Raw genomic sequence first — 25,669 nt, 5'->3', positions numbered from 1 at the left:
GCATGCTTATGTGAATAAGCTTTACTCTCAAAGTTTGTGTCTTTCAAGTAACGAAGACATAATTTTGTATGAAGGTGATTCGAAGTTTTAACGCGCAACCAGTAAAACTACTCCATTTTAAGAACCTGCTGACGCGTAAACAAGTACGGTGACCCCATTTTTTTTATCGCATTTTTTTAATGTTCATATCATGAATGTTAATTATGCCAAGTTTCAAAAAAAGTTTGATAGTAGAACAATTTCAAGGGAATTACTCATAAATTAAGGATGCACTGTTCTGTTGCAGAGCAACAAACTTGACCCACTTTTTACCATAAATAGCATCTATCTTAAAAACTAAGCTGGTGACCCCATATTGGTTTTTTATAAAAATCTTTTTATTACACACAGAAGAAGAAACGGGGAAATATATAAAAAAAAAAAAATTGTAGAGTAGGTTTTGCTTAAATTTAAAAAAAAACAATGGAAATTTGCTAGTTAGAAAAATTCCACTCCAGTTTTTTTACAATTTCGCACTTACATTCCGCTTTTGCCATTTAATAACTTTTTGCATTAAAAAGGTAGGGTCACCGGATCAGTTTTTGAGATATTAGCTTCGTGGATAAGGAATTTTTCACGCGCGTTCTACGCGTAAATTAAAATCTCGACTTTGCAAGATCCAGGACTGGCAAGATCGCACTTTGCGCACGCATGAAAGCGGTCCGCTGCTCAGTAAAGCCCGCGATTCCACGCGAATAAACGCGAATGCCCACGAAGAGTGTTTTCTTTTTCGCTGTTGTCGTTAGCAGCATAAGAGGTAGAAGAGTACCATAAATACCCGAAGGTGAGACTGGCACAGTAAAAGAACGAAGAAAACCTGAAGAGTAGTTTTTTTTTTTTCCCCTTGTTTTTTAGATTGATAGCCGGCGCGTTCGACACCAACTTAACAAATTGACGTCAGTTTTTTATGCGTGTCCTCTTATTGATGATAAATTGCGTCATAACATTGTCAAAGTGGCTGTGGCACCACGAGCCGCAGGTGAGTGGTTTTGCAGTATACTTTCTCAATGTTATGATGAAATTTATCATCAAGAAGAGGACAGATGCATAAAAAACTGGCGTCAATTTGTTTTTACAATAACGAGACCCCAAAATGGTCAAATGCCGGGAGCAAATGAGGGGAAAAGACGCCCTAAACTTGCCGTAAACAAAGATAAGTGAAATTTATTCAAAATGACGAGAACATTATCAATACCTTTTCTCGCTTTTTGATTGGCTACTTAAAAAAGTCCATAAAATCTCATTGGTTTAAAAGGTGGCAGTTTGACAGCTGAAAGTTGAATTTGAAAGCTGGCATAAATTTTCCTTTGAAATTGCCTGAAGGATGGATGTTTTCGAAGGCAAAAATAAGCGATATCGAAACAGCTCACTAAATTTAGCGGAAACAAAGTTTATGAAGGCCTCGTGTTGCCGTTTTTGTTGTGAGTTTTGCAAACTTTAATCTTGTGCACTATCTCGCAACTGAGTATTTGTGGAGAAACCCTGATAGCATTTTCATCCACATTTTTAAAATATAACTATAAAATTTGGAGTCAAGTCAAGGTGTCTATGTAAACTGTTCATACGTGAAGATTTATTTCAAATTTCTTAACAGTTATGTTTTGGTAGGCACGTGATATTTTAATGACAATAAATGTGTTTCATCACTTTAAAAATAAAAATCTAATCTCTTCTTCTATAATAATATAAACAATGTAAATTGAAACCAAAACACATTTTGAATAACCAAAATTTTTTTTTTCTATAAATTGAGGGCACATATACATTTGCCTGTACAAAACCAACAGCTGTTCTTAACAACATATATGAAACATAGAGCATTTGCTGTTGAATGACGTCTGATGATTAAAACAGCTAAACTTTTGACTGTAGTGTGGTCAGCAGGTCCAGACAGGGCTGTAACTGGTTGTTTTGCTCACATGCAGATTTCATCCTAAAAAGACAAAAATAAATGAATAAGTCAATATATCTTTCATCTAGTTAAACTATTTTTGGAGACATTGAAGCTTAAAAGGCTGGCTCTCACTAGCACACAAGCATAAGCAACTATCATAACTAAAAACACTAATTATCAACATCATACTGCTTACGCATATGTTGGTGTATGCTTGTTATGTACTAGTGTAAACAAGCCTTAAAAGCTGATAAAATGCTCATGTTGCAATTGTCAAAAAACTGACACAACAATGGTGTCTGAGCCTGCTCAAATGCAGGTGGAAAACTAAACCGATGACGATTAAATTCAAATAAACAAAATAATTCAGAACTATTTATTTACTAGGAACTTCTGACCTGTCACCAGTGACAGGCATTATTTCAACCCCTACATTGCAAGAATGTGTTTCTAAAAGCTTAAGGATATTTATAGACTACACAGTTGTTTGTTTTACTCATTTGAAAAAATTGCAAAATCAAGACTTGAGCATGCATGTTGCAGGTCTTGCAGTACCTTGACAATGATACTTTTCAAGTTGAACTTGCAACAGCGAGGGCCATCAGGACAGTTTAAATTTTGTGAGCACATATAACAAAATTAACAAAGATAATCCCTTGCAGAAATAAAAAGACACTTTGTATGAAAACAGGCTTTCAGCCAGATGGGCATCCAGGCATCCTGTGGATACCCACCTTTAAAAAAGATTGTTTTATTTTTCACATGTTGCTTATAAACTGTTTATTTGAGAAAACCCTATTACACATTTTGGATGCTCACTTTCAAATCCTGGCTAAAAGGGTGTGTGAAAATGCTATCTTTGACTCACCTTCTTAGCAAATCTGTACATTTTTCTTCTGAAAGACAGCTCTTCAGCTTCATAAGTGCTTTTTTACATTGAGCAGCAAGACCTTTGAAGCACTGTTCTTTGCTCTTATTGTGTGATGGGTTATCCCAGTCTGGCATGCCATCCACATACGACCAAGCCATCAGGACATAGTTCACAGTTGAATCCCACAATTGCGAAGCTACCAAGGTTTGTCCTTGGCTTACGCACTCTTTCTGCAATGATAATATTATGGTTGACTTTAATTTCTGTTTTTGGCAGGTAAGAAGTGAATTAACGCCAAGTTCACACAAACACAACAGAAATTACCATAGAGACGTAAGCATGGCAAATTAAGGAAAAATCAGATCTTTTTTTACTTTGTTATGTTCATGTTGTAATGTTGCAAGAGTGAACCATGCCTAAGAGGATCTTAGGTTCTGTCACTACCCAATATGTGGAATAAATTAGTTGACTTTGCTCATAAATTATTCTGTCAAATCACCCCACCACAGTAGCCGTAAGAAAACTCAAACTTCAATTGATAAAAACATTTATTCATAAAAGTGAAGGTTCTAAGACTGTAACCATGGACTAACAGTCGCATTTCCACTGCTGGGGTTGGGGAAAGGGAAAGATTGTGAAACAAACCTTTCTCGCACAAAGAACGTGACAAAGATTACTGCTTGAGAGGCATAACATCAATAACCGACGTAGGAGAAAACTCGATCAAACTTCGAAACAGCGGTAATTAACTTTTCAGTGGCAATTACTCACCTTGAATGCTGCGAGGTGTGTGTTGACTCGGCGATAGCAGAATGCATCCCGCGACGAACCGTAACGAGTATACGGGAAGGATTTGTAAATGTTTCTCTGTAAATACTTCAGCTTTTCTTCCAATTCTGAAAGGTCTGGCTCAGGGATGAGACCTCGGAGTTCCTTTGAGAAAAAACGAGAAACCATCAGCTGGAGCACAAAGCTTTTTAAAAAGCCTTTAATCAAATCAGCATAACAATTACAGGCAAGCGCTATTGTTTAAAATGGCGTCGTTCGGCATCTAAAGCTTTGCTTGAGATTTACCTCTTATTCTGCACATATTTCGAATAAAAAACTTACCTGTTCAAGGTCTGGATGTCTTTCTGCTACCAGAGTGTTCACCAAATCTACCAACTGCGCTTTGGTCAAGCCGTTCAGGGTTACAGAAAGCGCGGGCGATGGAGTCTCGTTTCGCGGGCTTCCAGCAAGACGAAGCTTCTTTCGCTTTGGACGATTTACTTTCGGCCGGGACTCAGTCGGTGTCTCTGGAGTCATGAACACTGAATCTGGCTCTCCTTCTCCTTCACTTTCACTCTTGTCGTCTTCATTGCTCGTGTTTCCAAGCGATTCAGACTTCTGTAGGGATTTCTGCATGCTTGTTTGCCTCGCGCCTCTCTTCCTCGAGCTCGGAGCGACGAAAGAAACGAAAATATCCCTCTCGGGTGAACTGTCGTGGCTGTTTTGAGCAGTACTCGAGCTAAAATTTGTGATATCTTTCATTGCAGACATTTTCACTAACGGATATGAGGACAATTTACGAGAAAACTAGCAGCGAAATCCGGCCAGCAACGAAGCGACTTCTGAATGAAATTATTCTACCGCGCGAAGACCTAAAACAAAGCAAATTTCCGCGCCAAGAGAACAAGGGCTGTGATTGGTAGTTTCTGGCCTCGCTTCCAAAAACGAAAAATAAAAGACTGGACTGGACTGGACTGGACTGGACTGGACTGGACTGGACTGGACTGGACTGTACTGTACTGTAATGAATAGATCGTTTTCACGTAACGTCATCACTTTCTAAAATTCAAAACGAAAGAGCCGCTAAAGTTTTTGTCCTCATCAGGCACAAGAGGCGGTATATTTATATCTGTTTACAATTTTACAGCTCAATAGCGTGCTTCGTTTGGAATCCAGAGCATTTTGAATTTCAGGATTATGGAGGTGCGTGACACAAGGCTATGATCGAGTTTGTCGTAAAATATATACTTATCCCATGATTTTGAGCCTTTTTAGAGGTTAAAGCATTAGGAAAAGTGCTTATGTAAATGTTTTTTTGATCCGTACTGATAATCAGTCGCCTAGATAGCCAAAGTAAGTTCCAGATGTTTACACTATTTTCCGGCCGCCATATTGGTGTACCACGGAGGTACACCAACATGGCATTTTCATACTGGGCTCTGTAAATACCTGCGAAACATTTCGACGAATATCTGAAGTTTGGGGAAACGCACAGGCCTAAAACTTGGAGAGGTGGCTTATTTAGTTATCTTCTATAACATCATAATTTCATAGCTTTTTCCACCGGATGGTTTTCGATTTATTTTTTTATTGCGTGACAGTGAAAACGATCTATAACGGAGCAAAGACTTCTCATTTTGTCACAGAACACCCGCAAAAGAAAAAAATAATAGTAATAAATAGAAAATAAAAAAAAAATCGATAAATCTGAAAGTGAGAAGCTCTGTTAAGAGAATTAACAATTCGAGATATAAAAAAGTTGTTTTTGAAGAGCAACATAGTCAGTTACAACTAGCGCGGGAGACACGAAGCCTTCTGAAGGCAACTTCATGACAATTTTTTTGTTTTGAGCTACTTTCAATGCGATGAAATTAAAATTTAGCCATTAGTGTTTAAAGGCGTCTTTTCTCGCTCGCCGGTTCGTAGATGCGCTGTTCGAGGATCGAATGTCGCACGATATCGTCAGCTGAGCGCGAGCAAAACAACCATGTGTAACGGTCGGACACAAAAGAACATTTGACCATAACCTATAACGCAGGAATGAAAGCTTCTAAGGTCACCAGCTTCAAAGTTTCTGGTAAGTAAAAGTTATTTGAAACTTAGTAAATGATACAGCTCGCTACGAAACTCGTAGCTCGGGGCGCTGGTTATTGCGTAGTGACCCGTGTGCGGAAGGTCATGTGCTTAACTCCTCATCGGAGACAATCAGAATCGACCTTTATAAAAAGAAAGTTAACAACACAAAATAAAACAAAACGAAAGAAAAACTAGAGAGAAAAAAAAGTTTCACACGCTTATGTGTCAACTCAATTTAGTTACTTACGCTTTGTTAAGCTGTTTATCGCCCGTGGCCGTTCATTTATGAACTGTAGAGTTTTCTTGGTTAACTTATGGCAGTCTGATAGCAATACTCAGACCCCTATATTATATATCATTTCTTTGATCAGGAAAGCCTACAGTGAAGGAAAGACCTCAAAAGTCTAAGAAAGCAGCAAATGCCAAGGAAACAAAGCAAAAAGGCTCTGCCAAGACTAATTCATCTTCAGCACGAAACACAGTGGACACGAAATCTAGAAAACCCAAAGACGCAGTTCTTCCAAATGCTTCTTCCAGTGCTGATCAAACAGCAGCAGGTTAGTTACCTTGTCGCAATGTTCAACATATGAATTCTTGCCACTGGTCGCTACACAGTTCTAGTATTATATATTGGAAGAATTTATTTACACGTCAAACAATTTTCTGTTAGTGATCACTAACCCTCAAACATTCTCGTCCCCAGAGCCCACGATCCTTCTGACCTGCGGCAGGGATCGAGAGCTCTAGCCGGACCCGATTCTCTGAGCATGCGCAGAGTATTCGTTTCGTATTCTCAGCCAACCAGATTTGCCAGATTTGACGGGAAGTCCGTGAATCGCGGACTTCCGGTGTTTGACCAGCCCAGAGCTCTCGATCCCCGCCACAGGCCAGAAGGATCGTGGGCTCTGGGGACGAGAATAACCCTCAAACCTTTATGCTTAATTACATTTGATAATGGAAGGTGAAATAAGACATTTCCAAGTTGCTTCTTGCCTCACTGTCTAAAAGAGTCTCCGTGCGAAACTATTCATATGAAAATGCGTTTCGACCGTATAGGTTCTCTATCATGCGATCGAGTCAAACTGAATTTCATATGAAAGGTTTTGCGCGAAGACTCGTTTTGAAACAGAGGCAAAAGGTACCTCGCAAATGGCCCATTCTCTAGTTTTCAATTGCCCATAATTCACTCTGTTTGCCCCCCAAATTTTGCGTAAACTATTGTTGTGAAATGCTCTTGGGAGGTCTGCATATTCCCAAGAGCATTTCACAACAATAGTTTACGCAAAATTTGGGGGGCCAAACAGAGTGAATTATGGGCAATTGGAAAATAGAGAATTGCTTATCACTCGTGCACATTGGCCTTTTGCAGCAGATCGCGTAAAATTTGCATGTTTGGGAGCAAATACTGCGTACCAGGGCACACGTTTACCGCATAGATGACTAGCAGTGTAAGAGCTACGGGGAGCCAAAAAAACTTCCGTAACCTGAGGATCAATTTAGCTCTAATTTCGTTCCCAGATCTATTCGTCCATAACAAATCTGGGAACGAGCTTAATTCGCATTGGCTCCTCATAATTCAGTTTGATTTCACTTTTGTCAATTTCTACAAAGTCCCTTCCTTGTTTGAACGAATCGCTGTTTCATTATTCAGACGAACGGCGCCTGAGGAAACTAAAGGTGTATCTGAAAAGCGTCTCCTACAACGGCTGTGAAGGGACAAACCTGCCAAACCTGAATGACCTGTATTGCGATCAGCTGTTGCTGGATGAATTCCCATGTAACGAACTCGCTAAAAACGAGGAATTTAAATGCAATCCAACGCCATTTGTCATAGCCAGTTGCTTTAACAGAACCCAAGTCAGAGACAACAGCAACAGCAAAGGAAGCAAGGGCTCAAGGCGAGCGCCCAGGAATCAAAATGGCACACCGAGAAGAAGGAATGTACAGAAACCAAACTCAACTGTAACAACGAAACTGCAAGACTCGCCACTGAAGGCTTGTTCACTGCTCATGCCACAACAGGAAACGATCAGGACAGAAATAACAAACCCGGTACACAAAATTATTAACGGGAAAGTCGACAAATTAGAACACGTTAAACCAAAGGAAGAAAAAGCACCAGAAAAATCGCCAGTGCAACTGGAAGAAAAGAGAGCAATTAGAGAAGAAAAAGGCATAACCATTTGAGAATAAATTGAAGAGCATAGAGATATATTGTTAGATTGTGATTTCCCAATATACTTTAGTTGCTGTCCTTTCTTTTCTCTCATTTTTTTTTTTTTTTTTTTACTTTTCTACCGCTTTTACTTTTCTAACATGAACGTAATACTGAACTCGCTATTTCGCCCTAACCTAAGAATCTGCACAAGTAATGGCAAGCTTAAACATCAAGACCATCTGTTAAAATTTCAGGCAAAACAATAAATGAAAAAAATCAATATTATGTACAGAATATTTATTGCACACCGTATTTTAGAGGGGAAATACGAACTTAAGTTATTGACACATTTTCTTACAAACCAGGTGTTCGCAGTTAAAAAGAAATGAAGGATTTTATTTTAGAACGGCGAAGAGGAGGAAGTTTCTTTATTCACCTTTACGTTCCGCAAGAATTTTCTTTTGTTCCACTTCAAGATCTTAGTACGACAACTTTCACTGATTCCCAATCACCGGCTAGGTACGATTTATTCCTCTTTTCTCTTGTGCAGGAATATTTTTTTGGTAGTTTTCTACTCCACCCCGTCTCAAATTAACATAAAATGGCCTTGTTTGTGAAGTGGGTGAGTCTTTTTCTTCGTCATTAAGTGAACGCATTTCATCCACAGTATTACGAAGCTAAGAAGTCATTAAAAAGCCTCCTTTGAGATACTGATGACCATACATTTTCGCGCCATTTTCAACTTTCCCGCGCCAGTCGAAACGCCGCCGGCTGATCTCTGAAGTGCTTGCGTGACTACGGGCGTAACTATGAGCAATAGAACTCGAGGAAGACTTCCCAAGCTCGTTTGCAATTCTGTTTGTTTATAGCAACGCAAATGATCGGATCATGGCGATGTTTCAGTTAGAGTTTGAAAATCAGGTAGCCATGAGTGAACTCTTTTCCTCATTTCCGCTCTCCTGATGTCTTTTTCTCGTTCTGATCTCATCATGGGTATGTACTTCCTCCAGTAGATCATTGCTAACTTCTTCAATCGCCTGCAAATGGCACAAAAATACTCATCACACAAGAACTGTGTAAGAGAAATGTAAACTAAATTTAAGCTAGAATACAGCGGCAAAATGTGGCCCCAGTTGTTCACGATACAACTAAATCACTTTTAGTGGAAAGAACAGTTGGTTTCCTTAGACTTATTAAGTCCACTGGATAGAGATTTATCTAATGGTCAACAAAATGCGCCAAGCTAAACATTATCACAACTAAACTACTATCCAAGTAAACAATGCAGCGGGGAAAAAAATGCAACCAGCGCCAAGTACTGGAAAACATGCATCAGCTAAGTCAAGCAAGTTGCCCGAGTTTTCTAAACCAATCAGAGTTCAGCAAACACTTAACTATCACAAACATGACATTACTTTCGATAGCAAAATTCAACCACTGGAGGACTTTGATAATATCTACCATTCATTGTGTTCCTCAGCTATTCTTTCTTTCTCCCATAACATGATCTGTTGTTCGGTAACATAATCCTGCCAGTATCTGAAGTACTTTTTCACCAGGTAAGACGAACAGTAGTCTTCCGCTACCATCTGAAGTCTGACAGCATGCTGGCCATACTAAATAACATAGAAAAACAGTACAAAATAACAGCTTGACTAGACAATCAAGAATAACAGTAGCAATGACGGAACAGTTTAATTACACCAAAACACATACAGTGGAACCCCGTTAATACGGTCACCTGCGGGCCAATAATATTTGGCCGTATTTACGGGGTGGCCTTATGAACGGTAGGGTCAAATTTCGTGTTTGGTCCAAATTGAGTAACGTCTTAACAGAAGCTAACAGATATATCAGTATTGCACTTTTAAACAACTGTTCTCTAATACGCATCCGGAATGCAGATATACTTTTTTTTTTTAAAAAATTGAAACTTCAATCATTACATACAGTATTGGCAATAGAACGATGAACATAACTCAGTTCGAGTGGCAGTATAAACGGGGTATAATTATAAAGGATTATACAGTTTGGTATTTCAGATTGTGGGCGTTGGCCGTATTATGGGGGTGGCCGCATTAACGCGGTTTTCCTATTAGAAACTGTATGAGCGTTTCGCCGGGAAAAAAACAGTGGCCGTAATAACGAGGTGACCGTAGGGCGGGGTTCCCTTGTACAGTCAACCTCCCTCAAGATGATCACCCATTTGTCCAATGCTTTATAAATATATCTCAGTAATCCAGCCCGACAGCCGTATTGGAAGAATATCGGCGCTAGCTTTTGACTGCTTGGGCATGGTGCAACAAGGTCTGAGAAGTGGAAAGAAAATTAGTGCCTTCTTTAGCTTGCGCTCGTCACACGAAACCCACACTAGGGCCGTTTGAAATGCTCTTACGAACTCGGCTAAGTCAAGGAATAATCAAATACTGTTAACAGTCGAGTGAGAGACTAGCTGCTCTAACCTTTCTCCACTGTCTCCAAGTTCTACGTAATAAAATATTTTTACACAATGCTTCTGCTGCCTCCAGTCTCTCTTCATTTACTCTTCTAGTAAACTCCAACCAAGGATGGAAACAGCATTTTAGTAACACTCTGTTATGATGTAACGCAGCACGTGACATGTTCTCCCGCGTCGTCTCCACTACACGTCTCCATGGCAACATACCAAACTTTTTGAGAAGGGTGCATGCGTAGTGTTGGGTTGCCATGGCGACCTGCTGGCGATTGTGTTCTAAATGACGCTGTTTCTCGAGCTCTCGCTATAAAAAGAAAACAAAACTGAAAGTTGATCAAAAGTTAAATTTTCCTTACTGATCATTAAAAAATAACCAATGATGGTTCTGAGAATCTGCTAGTACATCAAGACTGTGTCCTTCAGTTGACGATTCTCTTGATATTATGAGTGGAATAAAGCTGTTTTCATCGTGCATGTTCCTTACCTCTCTAGCCGCGCGTTTCTCTTCTTTTCTCTTACGCAGCACTTCTTGTTTTTCCGCCAACAGTTCTGTTTCTTTACGTTCCTGCTCCTTCTTGAGGAATTCCTGCCACATGTACATTATATTAGTTACAAAAATGATGAAGGCTAAGGACACAATAGGCTTGACGAGAGCCACACAACTGTCACTTGGTCACTTTTTAATATATTAGCTGTGGAAAAGGCATCTTCAACGTAACTTTGCTTGAATTTGGGGACTGGCAGATTATAGTTTCTAAAATAAATCACTATGCTGTAAGTAAGCAAACAAAAACAAAATTATTATCGGCCAGGAATAGCGTCATTGAAGGAAACTTAGAAACGAGACAAAATACATTAAATTTGACCATATGGGGCCGAGAAATAAACAAATTCGCCGAAAATGTTTGCGCGTATAACCGCGCATTAGAAATAAAATAGGCCAAAAAAATGCTGCAAAAAACAGGAGCAGAGGATGCTCACATACCAACTTTTCTTCCTCAGCTTTCCTCTTCTTTTCATCTAAAGCTTTCTTTCGTTCCAAGCGTTGTTGAGCGCGTGCCTCCATAGCTAAAAATAACAACACAAAGTCACTCGTTTTGCTTGAGTACTACTTCACATGTAGTCCGTCACAAAACTTTCAGGATGGACTGCTAGTGAAAAACTATGGCCATCTCTACCCAGTGCAAAGTCGTACAACAGAGATTCTCCAGGCCCCATTTATCGAGCACACATACTCTAAAGTGTATGAATCGCAAAACTTCCCCAATTCCTCATCTTTTGAAGCCACCCACCATCCACGCTCGTTGAGCTACTACCGTTCGACTAATTTGTTTAAATTTGGTGAGGTACATCAAAAAAGTACGTGTACCCCCACCGATCCGTTAGCTGATGAATTCGTAAATTCTTAACACAGGTCCGCTAGAGAAAATGTCTCAACATTGTAATTACAATTGTAACGATTATATTTCTAGCCCGAGTTTTCTGTTATAGACAACGACAGAACTTTTCCGATTCGCCTATTTCCAGTAGAACATGCCTTGTCAGGCTAAGTGTCTTCTAAACGAGCTTATAAAGATAGAAAGACTTACCCAAATGTAGTGGTTTAGTGGTAGGCTTTTGTGATTTAACAACAATTTCTCTCGAGGTGAATTTACTGGGCACAGCAGACGTGTTACTGTCCGATAAATAAGTGCTTACTGACCGTCCCGTTGAAACACGTTCTGTGGATTGAGCCTCGGGCGCATCAAGTCTGTCCTCTGATCTACTCTTTGATAAAACTGAGTTAAGTTTCTTTTCGTCGTGTTTCGTTTTGTCTTTGCTTTTCGCGGCAGAATAAAGAACTCCAACGTTCTCTACTTCACTGTAACTGCGCTGTCGATGTGATTTAGGTTTCGTCTCCTTTTCAATCCTGGTGTCTTTTCTGGTTTGTTCTCTTTTTGGTTGATTGATCCAAGCTGGTTTACTTATCGGCGGCTTATTGCTATCTTCCGTCTTTCTTGATGACAATTCCATTTCTACTCCAGAACGTTTAAGAGGTACAGTCCTGGCAGGCTGTGAGAACATTTCGTCCTGCGTCAAAGACAAATCGGAAAGTTACCCAGTGCTTATAGGTAAATTTCAAAGACAGGACTGTAGTCTGAGACCTACTGCCAATACGGTTACTTTTTCGGTCAGAACGAATAAATACAACCAACATGTAGTTTGTACCAGCAAAAACCACCTTACAGAGTCCACTACCATTATTTTCTTCACAAAATTACCCCGTTTATTATATGACTGAGACAATTACTTCCTTGTGATTGGCTCCGGCCAAGCACTGCACTGCAACGCAATTAAACGCACGAGTGTTGCTAATTTTTTCAGTCATACATAATAAATGAGTCATCGTATGAAAGCTTGAGCAATTAAGGATTTACACTACTCGTGATATTTCAAATATCACTCGTAGTGTAACTCCTGAATTGCACTCGCACCCATACGATTACTTATACTAAAGGAGCCAAACGGCCCAAATGTTTGCCTACCGCTGCACGAGCTGAGAATCATAACACGCACGCAGGTGCAGACATTCAGATCTTGCCGCGCGTGTCGTATGGCTTCAACTCGCGCCCTATTACTCGAACGCCTGCCAGGCATTTAACAGATGACACATTCAATATTTAGCTCTTATTAACTGAGCAGGAGGTCTGTATGGGAGAATCTTGACCGAGGTCGTGAGTACAGACCGAACGCACTGAGGTCTGTGCACACGACCACGTTCAAGATTCTCCCATACAGACCGACTAAGCTCGGTTAATAAGATGTTTATTTTATGGTAAACAAGAGCAATTTAATTCGTTTAATGTGCCTGGTTTGTACTGACTGACATTTTGCTTGCGAACGGCGATGAGCTGAATTTAATTCTGCCAACGTTTGCTCGTCCTCTTTGCTTTTTTCTCACCGGGCTTTTTGGCACTTCCATAAATAAATGTAGACAATGACTTTGCATTTAAGTTTGCAACTTTTACCGGTCTAGATACAGGTCTAGATGGGAAAATCTAGACTGCTTTCAATATCGATTTCAGCCAATCAAATTCGTAAATTTGGTAGTTCCCAATCCTTGTGAGACAGAGCCATATAATAACTTCTCTTAAAACTCCTCATCAATACAAGTCTTACCAACTTCCTTGCCGTGCTGGAGCTCTGTTCATTTCTATCATCTTCAATATCCTGTAACTCTAAAGCCATGCTTGTGTTACCGCCTCGATCACTCCACAATCTGCCAGTGGCTGCTGCCTGCAGTAGAGCCGCCATCTTCTGAGTCTTCTTGTCGTGTTCTTCCTGTAGTTGTCTCCTTTCTTGTTCTTTTTTTACCCACTGCTGCCAGGCCCGCAAACATCTTAACAGTAAATGATGACGGTGAAACTTAAATGACAACTGTTCCTTTCTGCAAAATTAAAAACAGAAAAAAGTCTGATGTAGGACCTCCAACTGCTTGAGATTGTTCACTTCGGGGAGCTGTTCCCTTCCTAACGGTGACAAATCCGGGGGGACTCCCATGTCAAAAGGCCAGGGATGCTTGAAGGAATAATACTAATAATGAAAATATATTTATACAGGATGACTGCATCAGTTTTAAGGGAAAAAAAAACTGCTGCCAATGCAGGTCCTGTGTAAAAAAAAAAAATTAATAATAATAATAATAATAATAATAATAATATAAAATAAAATTAAATAAAATAAAATAAGTAAAACTAGTAAAAAGTTACATTAAACCCCTAAAGGCGACCAATCAGTGCAGGGCTCAAGCTCTATTTAACCCTTCAAAAATACCAATTAAAACGGAAACATACCGTTTTTTTTTTTATTATTTCTTTGACTGTATGCCAAAAGATACCTTTTAAAACAGGTAAAAATGGTGATTTTTGGTCTTGAACACACTAAGTGAGACCAAAATCCGTGATTTACATCCCTATGCCAGACGAAGAGCATCCCGGACCTTCTGATATGGGAGTTCTCTCCCCCTCAAGTTACTAATGTACAGTGTTTGTGTATGACTGGATCATGACTTAGAGTTCTCTTAAGAGAGGTGTGCTATTACTGGGGACTACAAAAATAGTGTGACATCAGTGTTTAGAGGGACATAATCAAGGCGATTTCACTGCATATTTGGTCAAAGCAGTGCTTAACTTAGACTTGAACAACAAGATAGAAGGTAAGTGACTAGTTGAACTGAGCGCATATTGTGATTAGTTTTCAGCGATTTTTCCAAGACAGAACAACAGAATTTGAAAAAGTTTTTCCAACTTTTTCAACAATATTTACATAGCATCACAATCATGTGCCGGCATAACTCATTATATCATTATTCTTTTCTATACCTTCAGTGCACTTACATTTTTTAGTTATTTTTAATAAAACTAGACAGTTATATTTGGGTTTCCATCCGGAAATACATGATGGCGTGGCCATAACTCAGGATCGCCAAGGATATGAGGTGCTACCTCAACACATGATGACGGTGAAGCTTTGATGGTAGTTAAAACAGAAAAGAGTCTCCTTTATGTAAAGTTTAAAAACATAGCTATTGTGTGTGGCTAGGGCCCGATAATCACTCAGTGTCACCACGTTTCTCTTGTGAGAAATGTCTCAAAGAACAGTATTAACCATTAACAAATTTGAAACAGAATGTACCTGTGCTTTTCCTTCATCTCCATAGTGACAGCTTGAGCTTCCTTATCAGATCTGATGTGATTGACATAAGCTTGCCATGCATTCCACGCCCGCAGTTTGCATCGCCAGTCAGACATGGCCTTGGCTTTCCCAAGCTTGATCCTTTGTGATGCAACGACAGAATACCAGGCTGAGAAATATCTTTGAAGAATCTGAAATAATAACAAGAACACAGTTAATTGTTGAACAAAACATTAAAATCATTGCATTGCAAGCCCTGTGAGCAGGCACAAAGAACAATATACTCAGCTGTTTTTGGCTACCTGACCAGGTAAGATGGAGCTACTTTGCCCACACAGAATTATGTGTTGTCTCTTACAAGAAAACTGTGTTCTTTTTGCAGTATAATAGCAAAGCTCCACCTCCCCAAAGGACCGCCAAGTAGAGACCATACTTTCCATATGGAAAAGAAAAGGAAACCTATGAACATATTTTCTCGTGGTTATCATGGCTAGCAGTATTGCTGATGGACGCATACGCACAATGACGGACAGTATCACTTTGAACAGTATCACTTTTTTGCTTATAACAAAAAATCCCAACATCCACAATTGTTTTGAACTGCCAGTCAAAAAGCATCCCACAATGATAGAGATTTATTGCAAGGGAAATATATAGCTGGAATGCTGAAAGTGGAGGTGGGTGGGTTAGTGATACACAAGGAACACAAATACCAAACAGCTGCATTGTGTTGCGTTGCGTTGACTCTCTTATTAGGTGTTTTGATATGTACTATCCCAGTATATTTTTATTTGGTGGTTGTATACAAGCCCCTATGAGCTCATCAAAATAGGGCACAAGTCGTAAGAATATACAGCAATACTACACACAAAAACATTTAATAAGATATATAACATTGTACGAAATGAGTAATTGTCGGTGGCTAAATCATCTGTGCAGGGAGGGGGCAAGAATAAGGATATTTTCTGGAACTATATCAATATGATTAAAACCGGACTGACTTGTTTAAAGAGGCTCAGCACCTGAAAGAAGTCAGAACAGTCCAAGGTAAACAATTATTTTGTACCCTGAGATTGTTGTTTGCCTCCTCGGCTGCCTTCTTCTCCATCTGCTCCAGCAGCATTCTTCTCATTTCCTCTTTATCTTCAACCTCCCTTCTCTGTTTCTCCTCCTTCTGTCTTTGCTCTTCTTCAAGATACTGCCGAGCGAGCAACTCTGCCTCATGATCCTTATGCCGCTCACTTCAGGAAATATAATTGAATGGATAAATTAGCACTTGAAAAGGTCTGGACAGCAGGAAATTTAACATCCAGTTTCGGATATAAAATGACAATTCTGAATTTAACAGACATCTTTCAGCAGAAACTTCTGCCTTCTTCAGTACCAGTGACACAAGAGATGCAAATTTGATTTAAAATAACTAGTAACAATAAAAATACTAATGAGTGTATATAAAATGGAAGAAAGCACGTGGATAACAAAGATAGGCTTGAATTAAAATGTTGGAGTTGCTGATAAGGAATTAGTTTTGGTTTCTATTAGCTTGAGCTGCAAGGTACTATCAGCTTGGTCAGTTACATGAAAGTAAGCATTTGAACCCAAGGCATGGCATCTCTTGCATTTACTACTTACAATGTTAACATGTATAAACATTAGCAAGTCAGGTGACATACAAAATCTTAATTCCCAACACACCTGTCTAACTTTTCTTTAGCAGCTTTCTTCTCCTCCTCCATAGCTCTGCGAATCTTGGCCATTTCTTTTTGTATATGTTCTTCTTCTCTCTTAAGCCGCACTTGCTGTTCTTTCTCTTCCCTAATCAGCTGTTGACGAGCCTCAGCTTCAGCTTGTTTACGAGTCACCTGCTCTCTTCTTTTTTTCTCTATATCCTTCTGTCTTGCATGGCTTTTTTCCTTCACCTAAGAATTAAGAAAAGCCCAGTTTATCTAGCCTACCTAAATACATGCTTTATTTTGTTATGAAATTTTTATCATTTTACAAGGAGGCAGCATGACTAAGTGGTTAGAGCACTGCACATGAAATCTGGAGGTCACAGGTTCAATTCCCACTCTGACCACTAAGCTGGAGTTGCTACTCGGTAGAACCTAGTTCAACCTCCTCGGTCATGCTTGCAAAAAGCTTTTTAAGATTTCTAAACCTAAATTATGTTTAGCTGATATATATTTGTTTCTAGTTCAGTTAAGTGGCATGCAGGCCTGTGAACTAGCGAGGCATAGCTAAGTGCACTGATTACTGTAAACAGCAATTATTATTTATTCATTTGCTAAAAGTCTAATGGGCACCTGTTTGTGCCTGAGTTCCATCTTGGGTCTTGGATCCTTCCTCTTTTTACTGCCATCAAACCCTAAATCATTCAGTATGTCTTTCTCAACCACTTTCTTGTCCAACATGTCTCGCAGAATTTGCTGAACAGATATCTCATCATTAAGGTCATCGTCATATTCTGCACCTGTAAGGAAACAAAAACAGCAGAAACATGTGAGTAGCACTGTTGCATGGTGGCAAATATAGTCTTCAGTAGTGTTCATTGATAAGGAAGAGCTCTTTTTTATTCCTCAAGAAAGAACACTGTTGATCAGTTCTCTCAAACAGGAAATACAGTTTTAAATATCCTCCTCACTATTTTATATGTAGATGTTATAAAATAGTTCTTTACTTAGAACAAAATATACGTGTAGTACCCAACTGTACATCAAACTGATATACTATAAATAACATTTCTTCATTGATTTTTAAAACTACTACAGTGTAAATCAACTGAAAATAACTTACCCATAACATTGGGAGACTGGCTGTTATGAGAACTGTTTAGTGTTGTCCAGTCACGTGACTGTAACAGTGGATCTGATGTATCCACAAAATTGTCATAGTAATCTTCAGTAACAGAATTTCTAGTGACATGTTCTAAGGGTTTGCTTCTCTGAGCCCACTTCTCATCTTTAAATTGCACTTCTAAATTAAAATCATCACGTTTCTTCTCATGCAGCCAGGAATCCAACAAATCTTGCGCTGTATGAAGAAATTCATGTAGAAACAGGTTACAGGGCTTACTAAGTAATATAAACAATACATGTTCACCCTGACATTTGTTTAAATGGTCATTCAATGTTTGAAATATGAAAAAAGTTCAGGATCTCCTAGGTGACCATCTCAGAAGTTCAACAATTGAAAGTGGTTGTAACAAGAGCTGCTTACTTATGAGAGGAAGTTCATAAATGTCAGTGACCACATGCTGGTCGCTTAACACAGCTTTTAGCATTAAAGATTTCAACCCCAGTCTCAAGGTTACACTCTTTTTCCAGCCACAAATTGTCTTGAACTTTTGATTACAAACCTCTATCAACAAATGTGATTAATAACCAATGTTAACAGAGTATGTGGTTTTATTAGAATGTCCTATAATACATATCACTCTGATCTTTTAGTGATCAATTGTCAGAGCTTAAACCAAAGGCTAATAATTAGCCTGGTAGGACTAATGTTAATTTAATTTAAGTTAATTTCTATATTATGTGTTATGTATGATATTTTGGTTTAACTTTGTTTATCTTCTCAAATTTCTTTAATTTCCTTTTTTTTTCTCTTATTCTCTCTTTTAACTAAACTAGATAATACTGTTAAAGTGATAGTAGCTTGCCCAGAATAGCTTTACTAGCCACGAGTTACTAAGGCTTGTAATTCAATTATATAGGTAGTAAAGTTACTGTTACTGTTACATATATTCTTCTCATATCTGATCATCTGATTGGTGTTCGCTCATGACACAATAACTCCACAAAGTCCACTAGGTTAAATTTTTTTTTCTGATTTGGGTTGTAAATCAATCTTTTGCTACACTTTTACTCAATCAATCAATGAATCAAACTTTATTTAACACAATATCTTATCACAAAAATGGTCTCCCTAGGAGTTGTGTGAAAAATTAAAAAGAACAAATAAGCTATATTAACTGGAACACATTAATTACATTAACTAATGAACTACTGACAGTGGGTTTACTGAAACCGGGGCCACCCAGACAATGAAAACCAATCAGATGGCAGACGTGAAACAATAGATTCCAACATTTTCAAATCCAGCCAATCAAATGTTCAGTACAAGACAATGAAATCCCAACTTGTTCATTGTGATGCTTATGCAATTATGGTGTCGCATAATAAATTGCCAAGCTCAAACCGTTAGTAGTTTCACATGCTTGCAGGTTCAAGAAGAATTATAAGCTAGTACACTTTCTATGGAGTCATTGATTGGTTTGGAAAATATATGGAAATAAAAGCTGCATTTGAGTGTGACTCGTAAATATATATCACTAACAGAGTGTGTTGCGTGAATATTGTCATGGCTGTTTAAAAGAGACCCTTCAAATGGTCTCCGAGCAGTTTCACATGAACGCAGTTTCAAAATATACGAATTGGAAAGGGATTATTTTCGATGTAACTGAAAGGAGCTGAAAGCAAACTTCATGCAGGAGAATTGAAAAGTTAACTTGATACAAAAATGAATTCTTTCTCGAAATATCTTTGATTTTTCCATCCAGGGGAAGTTCCTATGCGTCCGTCTTTTGTTTTTGCTTGAATGATTTTACAGGCTGAGGCTTTGATAGTACAATGTAGAAAAAAGAGTCGTTTGAATTTTCATGAAGATGTTATTTTAATACACTGATAACCCAGAAAGGGAGCTCAAACACCAAAATGTGGAGCTCTTAAGACAGTGAACACGATGGTTTTTTTTCAAGAACTGTGTGGTGGACAACAGAAAGCTGTGTATACATAGAAACACGCACAGACAGCAGGAATGGAATTTACTTTGTAAAAAATGTCAAAATCTATTATTCTACGATTTTAAACAACAACCGTATAAAAGACATTTCGTGTGGCTGTATGTTCACAGCCAGAAAACGATCAATCTAATGAGTTTATCACACTTGTAAATGTAAAATCTAAGGTAAAGTAACACAATATTTTCTAATGCAAAAATACCAACGGCTTAAGCTTGACAATTTATTCACAGACACCATAGTTGCATTAGCATCACAACGAACAAGTTTAGATTTCATTGTTTTGTACTGGACATTTGATTGGCTGGATTTGAAAATGTTAGAGTCTATTGTTTCAGTTCTGCCGTCTGATTGGTGTTCATTGTGTGGATGGCCCTGGTTTCAGTAAACGCACTGTAACTAGCATACAATAAAAACCTCTATAATAAAACTTTCCTTAATGTAAAGTGTACAAAAAATAACCTTTCCCATTCAATGAGGTTTTAAACACTTTTAACCTACACAGATGTCTGATTCCCAAGGGAATCTTGTTCCACAGAACAGATCCTCTGTAGTGTAGGCTCCCTTTTGCATATTCAGTTCTTGGTCTGGGGACATATGCTTGTACATTTAAGGTGTTTGTAAAAACACTGCCAACATTAAATACATTATTGTAAGTAGACTTTACAAATTTGATATCTGGCATTATCATGATACCATGTCCAAACTGGCCGCAGCTAAGTGGAGTAGTGCTATATGTAACACAGTAAATGGTTTGAACCCAGGAGTATCAGTAGTTCGTATAGTGTGATCGTCCGGGTGAGTGTAGTTCTGAAAAGAACTATTGATGGTGACTGACGTTTCAACAACCTGAGCGGAAGTCATCTTCAGAGTCAAGTGAATAGTGTTTGTCAGTCGATGATCTCATAAGTCTGGTCCATTGAACGTGATTGGTCAGTTGACCGACTTAACAATACACGGACCAAAAACCAACCTATTTGACTAACAACAGACGGATCGAAATCCACCAATGACTGATGACAAACTTTACACGAGTCTTTCAGCCAATACCATCATGGCTACACTGACCAATCACATTCAACAGACCAGACTTACAAGATCATCGACTGACAAACACTATTCACTTGACTCTGAAGATGACTTCCGCTCAGGTTGTCGAAACGCCAGTCACTAACAACAGTTCTTTTCAGAACTACACTCCACCGCACGATCACACTATATGAACTAGTGCTATATGTATAAGTAAAGTAGCTTTACCTTCTACCAATGCATCATCATCAACATGAACTTGTTCCAGCACACTTTGATAATTGTTTCCAAACACTTCCCTTGCTGCCTCACTTGAAGCTCTTTCAACTCTCTGAAGGATAAAGGGGGAAATTTAGCCATCAAAAGGTCACGAGTACGGCTGAAAATCTTGTAAATTTGTAAGTAAGCTTGTATGCATTAAAATCAAATCAGTACGTATTGTGGCTTAATCATAACTTATTTATCTATTATAATTCATGACAGGATAAAAATATATATATTCACGATTCTTTGAGAACTTACCTTAATCCAATCTTGCACGTCACTTCTCGATGAGTGCTGTGGAAATTAAATATGGCAAGGAAGATGTAGGTATCGAAGTTGACAACAGTGAAACAACTTTACTGAGCTCTGTTTTGCACGCTTACCGTCCTTGGATTTGTTTGCCGGTTCCATTTAAAGAGGTTCGGCTTCGCTCCTGCCATTTGCAGCTTATTGTATTCCACAATTGAAACAGTGTTGGACGTCCATAGAGCGACAAAGTTGGATTGTCCTCAGAGAAAAATCATGAGAGACAGATCTCAAACTTTCCGCCATTTTGAATGGTACCCATCATGCATTATTAACCGAACTCGTGCTCATTCTCCTGCATGTTTTTTCTGACTCGTCTCTTTAGGTATCGTGAAGACTGGTGCCGAATTGGGGAGAGAGAAAGGGTAGTAGGATTAGCAAAAAAAAGAACAGACGAGAAAAAAGAGCCCAGAAAGAAAAGCCGAGAATTAACCAGTGCATGTTACGTGAAGTTTTCCCTCCTTCTTCAACAAGGAAATAAAGCAAAAATGCCTCCAATGAAATAAAACTATCTCCTCCCTCGCTACCTCTACGGAGAAAAACATCTGCACAGAATCCTAGGCAAATATCGGCGAACCAAAGTTCTCAAGAGCGACGAAACAAGCTTCTTCTTCCACCTTTCTAGAACAGGCTGTGGTCTCGCCAATTTTATCCCGAGTGTTTTTTCTCTTGCCGACTAACTCCCCCCGGGTCCCTGAGGATGCGACTAGTCACTGCTTCGTGGCGTCAGCTAGACTGAGATAGAAAAGGAAGAAAGACGCCTTCTTTGACTACGGTCTCCATAAGCGCACGCAAACTAAGTCAACTTAACAAATCAACGTCAGTTTTTCATGCGTCTGTCCTGTTATTGATCATGAATTTCGTCATAACATTGTCAAAGTAGCTGTGGATCCAATGGGGGCACGAGGATTTCTGCAGTTATCATAAAAAAAAGTATATTACAGTATACATAATGTATAACTGAACGATTTCGCAAAACCATGCCCGCCAGGTAGCTCTGCTAAATCTTGTTAGTGAAGCTATTGAAGAAAATCCAAAGCGTTTCTGGACCTATGTGAAACAACTGAGGCAAAAAGCTGACCTCGTGATCGAAGGTACAATATTTAGCGACGGAGAGTCTAAAGCGAAAATTTTTTGTCGAACAATTCTCTTCTTTTTTTACGAATGTAACTGACTCAGATCCTCCGAGTGTAGGAAACGAGCTAAGGCCAGGCATAAGTCCTCTTAAAATCACCATCTCTGGTATCACCAAACAGCTAACCTCGCTGAATGACAACAAGGCATGCGACCCGGACAATAGTCCTTCGTGGTTTCTTAAAGAGTACCCACAAGAGATGTCACCTATCTTAACAGACATCTACCAAGACTCTATAAACATTGGAACTGTCCCACTGAAATGGAGATACGCCAATGTATGTGCAGTCTTTAAGAAACGCAAAAAGTCAGACCCTGCGAACTACAGACCGATTTCCTTAACTTGTATCGCATCCAAGATACTCGAACGCATAATCCATAGCCATGTGATGAAACACCTGTAACCGAATGACATTCTTACTGACTACCAACACTGATTCCAGGGCCAAAGGATCAACCGAATCTCAGCTCATTTTAACATGACTTGACAAACTCACTCGATAATGGCAAATCTGTGCATACTGTGGTATTGGATTTCGCGAAAGCCTTCAACAAGGTTCCCCATCGGCGACTCTTAGCAAAATTACGATATTATGGAATTCATAGCAAGTTAACCTTGCTGGTTTGAATCCTTCCTCACCCAACGTTCTCAATCCGTCGTTTGCGAAGGTCAATCTTCAAGATCTTCCCCTGTGACATCTGGAGTTCCCCAAGGAACTGTGCTTGACCCGTTATTGTCCTTGCTATATATTAACGATCTTCCTGATAATCTACAGTGCTTCTTTAAACTTGTCGCAGATGATGCTTTACTCTATGGTATCATTGCAAACGATAAAGATTGTGATCTCCTACTAGAAGACCTTCAGAAACTCGAACAATGGCAAAATCAGTGGCAAATGCAATTCAATCCATCAAAATGCAAGTTATTGTGCATTTCAGATAAGAGATATCCACCTGTCATTAAATATACATTTCGCGGAGATGAAATGGAGCAAGTTGAGAACATTACCTATCTGGGAATAACGTTAACAAGTAAACCGAAATGGAATCAACACGTATCGACAGTCTCAAGGAAAGCATCTAAAGTACATGGCGTTGTGCGGCGGAACTTACATAACTGTCCCAGATCGGCAAGAGAAACCTCAGTTCGACCAACCCTTGAATATGGAAGTGACGCATGGGATCCCTTCCCAGTACGAGAAGAATATTCAAAAACTGGAGAGAGTTCAGAGAAAGGCAGCGCGATTCTGCGAGAGCAAGTACAACCCTTATGCAAGCGTGACAGAAATGCTTCAGGAACCCTAGCCACTAAAAGGAAAACCGCCAGAATATCTTTTATGTATTAACCCTCCCACAATCTGACGGATTTTCTAGTAGAGGCCCACCTAAAACCAAATAATGAAAGAAGAACCCGTGGGAGCCACACCTTTACGTTTGTAGTTCCTAGAGCAAAGAAAGACATTTTTAAGTTTTCTTTCTTCTGGAACTCACTTTCTGAGGATATGGTGAATAAAACGTCCGTAGATAGTTTTAAATCAAAGTTAGTTAGTTATTAATATTAGTAGTATAGATCGTTTTCATTTGACATCGTCATTTTCTAAAATCGAAGACAAAAGAACCACTGCAGTTTCTATCTCGATCAGGCGTAAGAGGGGGTAGATTTAAATCTGTTTACAATGTTACAGCTCAAAAGTGTGCTTCGCTTGAAAACCAGCGTATTTTGAATTTCACTCTTATGGCGATGATGACACAAAGCTACAATCGCATTTGCCGAAAAATAAATACCTATATCATGACTTTTAGCTTTTTTAGAAGTTAGATCATTAGGGAAAGTGCTTATGTAAATGTTTGTTTGTTCAGCACAGATAATCAGTCGCCTAGATAGCCAAAGTAAGTTCCAGATGTTTACAGTATTTTCCGGCTGCCATATTGGTGCACCACAGAGGTGCATCAACATGGCGTCTCCATACTGGGCTCTGTAAATTTCTGCGAAACATTTCGACAAATACCTGCAGTCTGGGAAAACGCAAAAAACTAAAACTTGGAGAAGTGTCTCCTCTATCTATTTCCTATAAGATCACAATTTCTTGACTTTATCCACTGAATGCTTTTCGATTTATTTGTTTATTGCGTCACAGGGAGTGTGGAGAAAAAAATAAATTATAAATGCATGCGTTATTGTTTTAAGATTTGTACTATTACATACAAAATAATGAGTAAATGAGTAGTAAATAAATAAATGAGTAAATGAATACTAAATGACTTTTTAGGAGAGATGTGTGCGTTCAAGTGGAGTTAACTGACCGCCAAATCAATTTCGTCCAAGAGGTAATTTTCGTCCAAGAGTTAAATTTTGTTTAAGACACAAATTTCGTTTAAGTCGTAAATTTCGTCTAAGAGGTAAATTTCCTCTAAGTCGTAAATTTCGTCTAAGAAGTAAATTTGGTCTAAGAGGTAAATTTCGTCTATGTCGTAAATTTCGTCTCAGAGGTAAAGTTTGTCCAAGTTGAAAATTCCGTCTAGCGCTAGGTTGCAATTTCGTCTTAGAGGTAAATTTCGCCTAAGTCGTAAATTTCCTCTCAGAGGTAGATTTCGTCTAGGTCGTAAATTTCGTCTAACAGGTAAACTTCGTCTGAGACGTAAATTTCGTCTAAGAGGTAAATTTCCTCCAAGTCGTAAATTTCGTCTAAGTCGTAAATTTTGTCTAAGATGTAAATTTCGTTTACGTCGTAAATTTCGTCTAAGAGGTTAATTTCGTCTAAGTCGTAACTTTCGTGTAAGAGGTAAATTTCGTCTAAGTCGTAAATTTTGTCTAAGAGGTAAATTACGTCTAAGTGCTAAATTTCGTGTACGTCCTAAATTTCGTCTAAGAGGTAAATTTTTTCTAAGAGCTAAATTTCGTCTAAGTGGTAGATTTCGTCTACGTCCTTATTTTGTCTAAGAGGTAAATTTCATTGAAGTCGTAAATTTTGTCAACGTCGTAAATTTCGTCTAAGAAATAAATCTCGTCTAGGTCGAGCATTTTGTCTAAGTCATAAATTTCGCCTAAGTCGTACATTTTGTCTGAGAGGTAAATTTCGTCTAGGCGGTAAATTACGTCTAAGTGGTAAATTTCGTTTAAGAGGTAAATTTCGTCTAAGTCGTAAATTTCGTCTCCGTCGTTAATTTCTTCTCACAGTAAATCTCCTCTAAGTCGTAAATTT

General features: G+C 38.8%; 3 protein-coding genes across 3 annotated transcripts; 1 reads left to right on the top strand and 2 right to left on the bottom strand.

Annotated features, from left to right (window-relative positions):
• Window positions 1–1,590: 1,590 nt before the first annotated feature.
• LOC145491910 (uncharacterized) lies at window positions 1,591–5,166 on the bottom strand. Its single transcript, XM_081471200.1, has 4 exons — window positions 3,915–5,166; window positions 3,576–3,737; window positions 2,802–3,034; window positions 1,591–1,972 (listed from the first exon to the last, which is right to left on the bottom strand). The coding sequence occupies exons 1-4, from the start codon at window positions 4,341–4,343 to the stop codon at window positions 1,894–1,896; spliced, it is 903 nt and encodes a 300-aa protein (XP_081327326.1). The 5' UTR covers window positions 4,344–5,166; the 3' UTR covers window positions 1,591–1,893.
• An 849-nt stretch (window positions 5,167–6,015) lies between these two features.
• On the top strand, window positions 6,016–7,875 carry LOC145491912 (uncharacterized; the record flags this gene model as incomplete). Its single annotated transcript, XM_081471201.1, has 2 exons — window positions 6,016–6,205; window positions 7,300–7,875. Coding segments are annotated over 2 exons (726 nt in total), but the record flags the coding sequence as incomplete, so codon positions are not given.
• Window positions 7,876–8,094: 219 nt separating this feature from the next.
• LOC145491909 (coiled-coil domain-containing protein 191-like) lies at window positions 8,095–21,576 on the bottom strand. Its single transcript, XM_081471199.1, has 15 exons — window positions 21,410–21,576; window positions 21,285–21,320; window positions 20,991–21,093; window positions 17,729–17,965; window positions 17,239–17,405; window positions 16,631–16,854; window positions 16,002–16,176; window positions 14,936–15,126; window positions 13,421–13,688; window positions 11,851–12,331; window positions 11,247–11,329; window positions 10,746–10,847; window positions 10,269–10,565; window positions 9,268–9,422; window positions 8,095–8,843 (listed from the first exon to the last, which is right to left on the bottom strand). Exons 1-15 carry the CDS (start codon window positions 21,464–21,466, stop codon window positions 8,693–8,695), a joined length of 2,727 nt encoding a protein of 908 aa, XP_081327325.1. The 5' UTR covers window positions 21,467–21,576; the 3' UTR covers window positions 8,095–8,692.
• Between the last annotated feature and the right edge of the window lie 4,093 nt (window positions 21,577–25,669).

This window comes from Orbicella franksi, chromosome 7, assembly GCF_964199315.1.
Source record: "Orbicella franksi chromosome 7, jaOrbFran1.1, whole genome shotgun sequence".
In the NCBI taxonomy this organism is placed as follows: Eukaryota; Metazoa; Cnidaria; class Anthozoa; order Scleractinia; family Merulinidae; genus Orbicella; species Orbicella franksi.
Note: the sequence above shows the minus strand (reverse complement) of the source record. Positions and strands in the feature narration are given on the sequence as shown.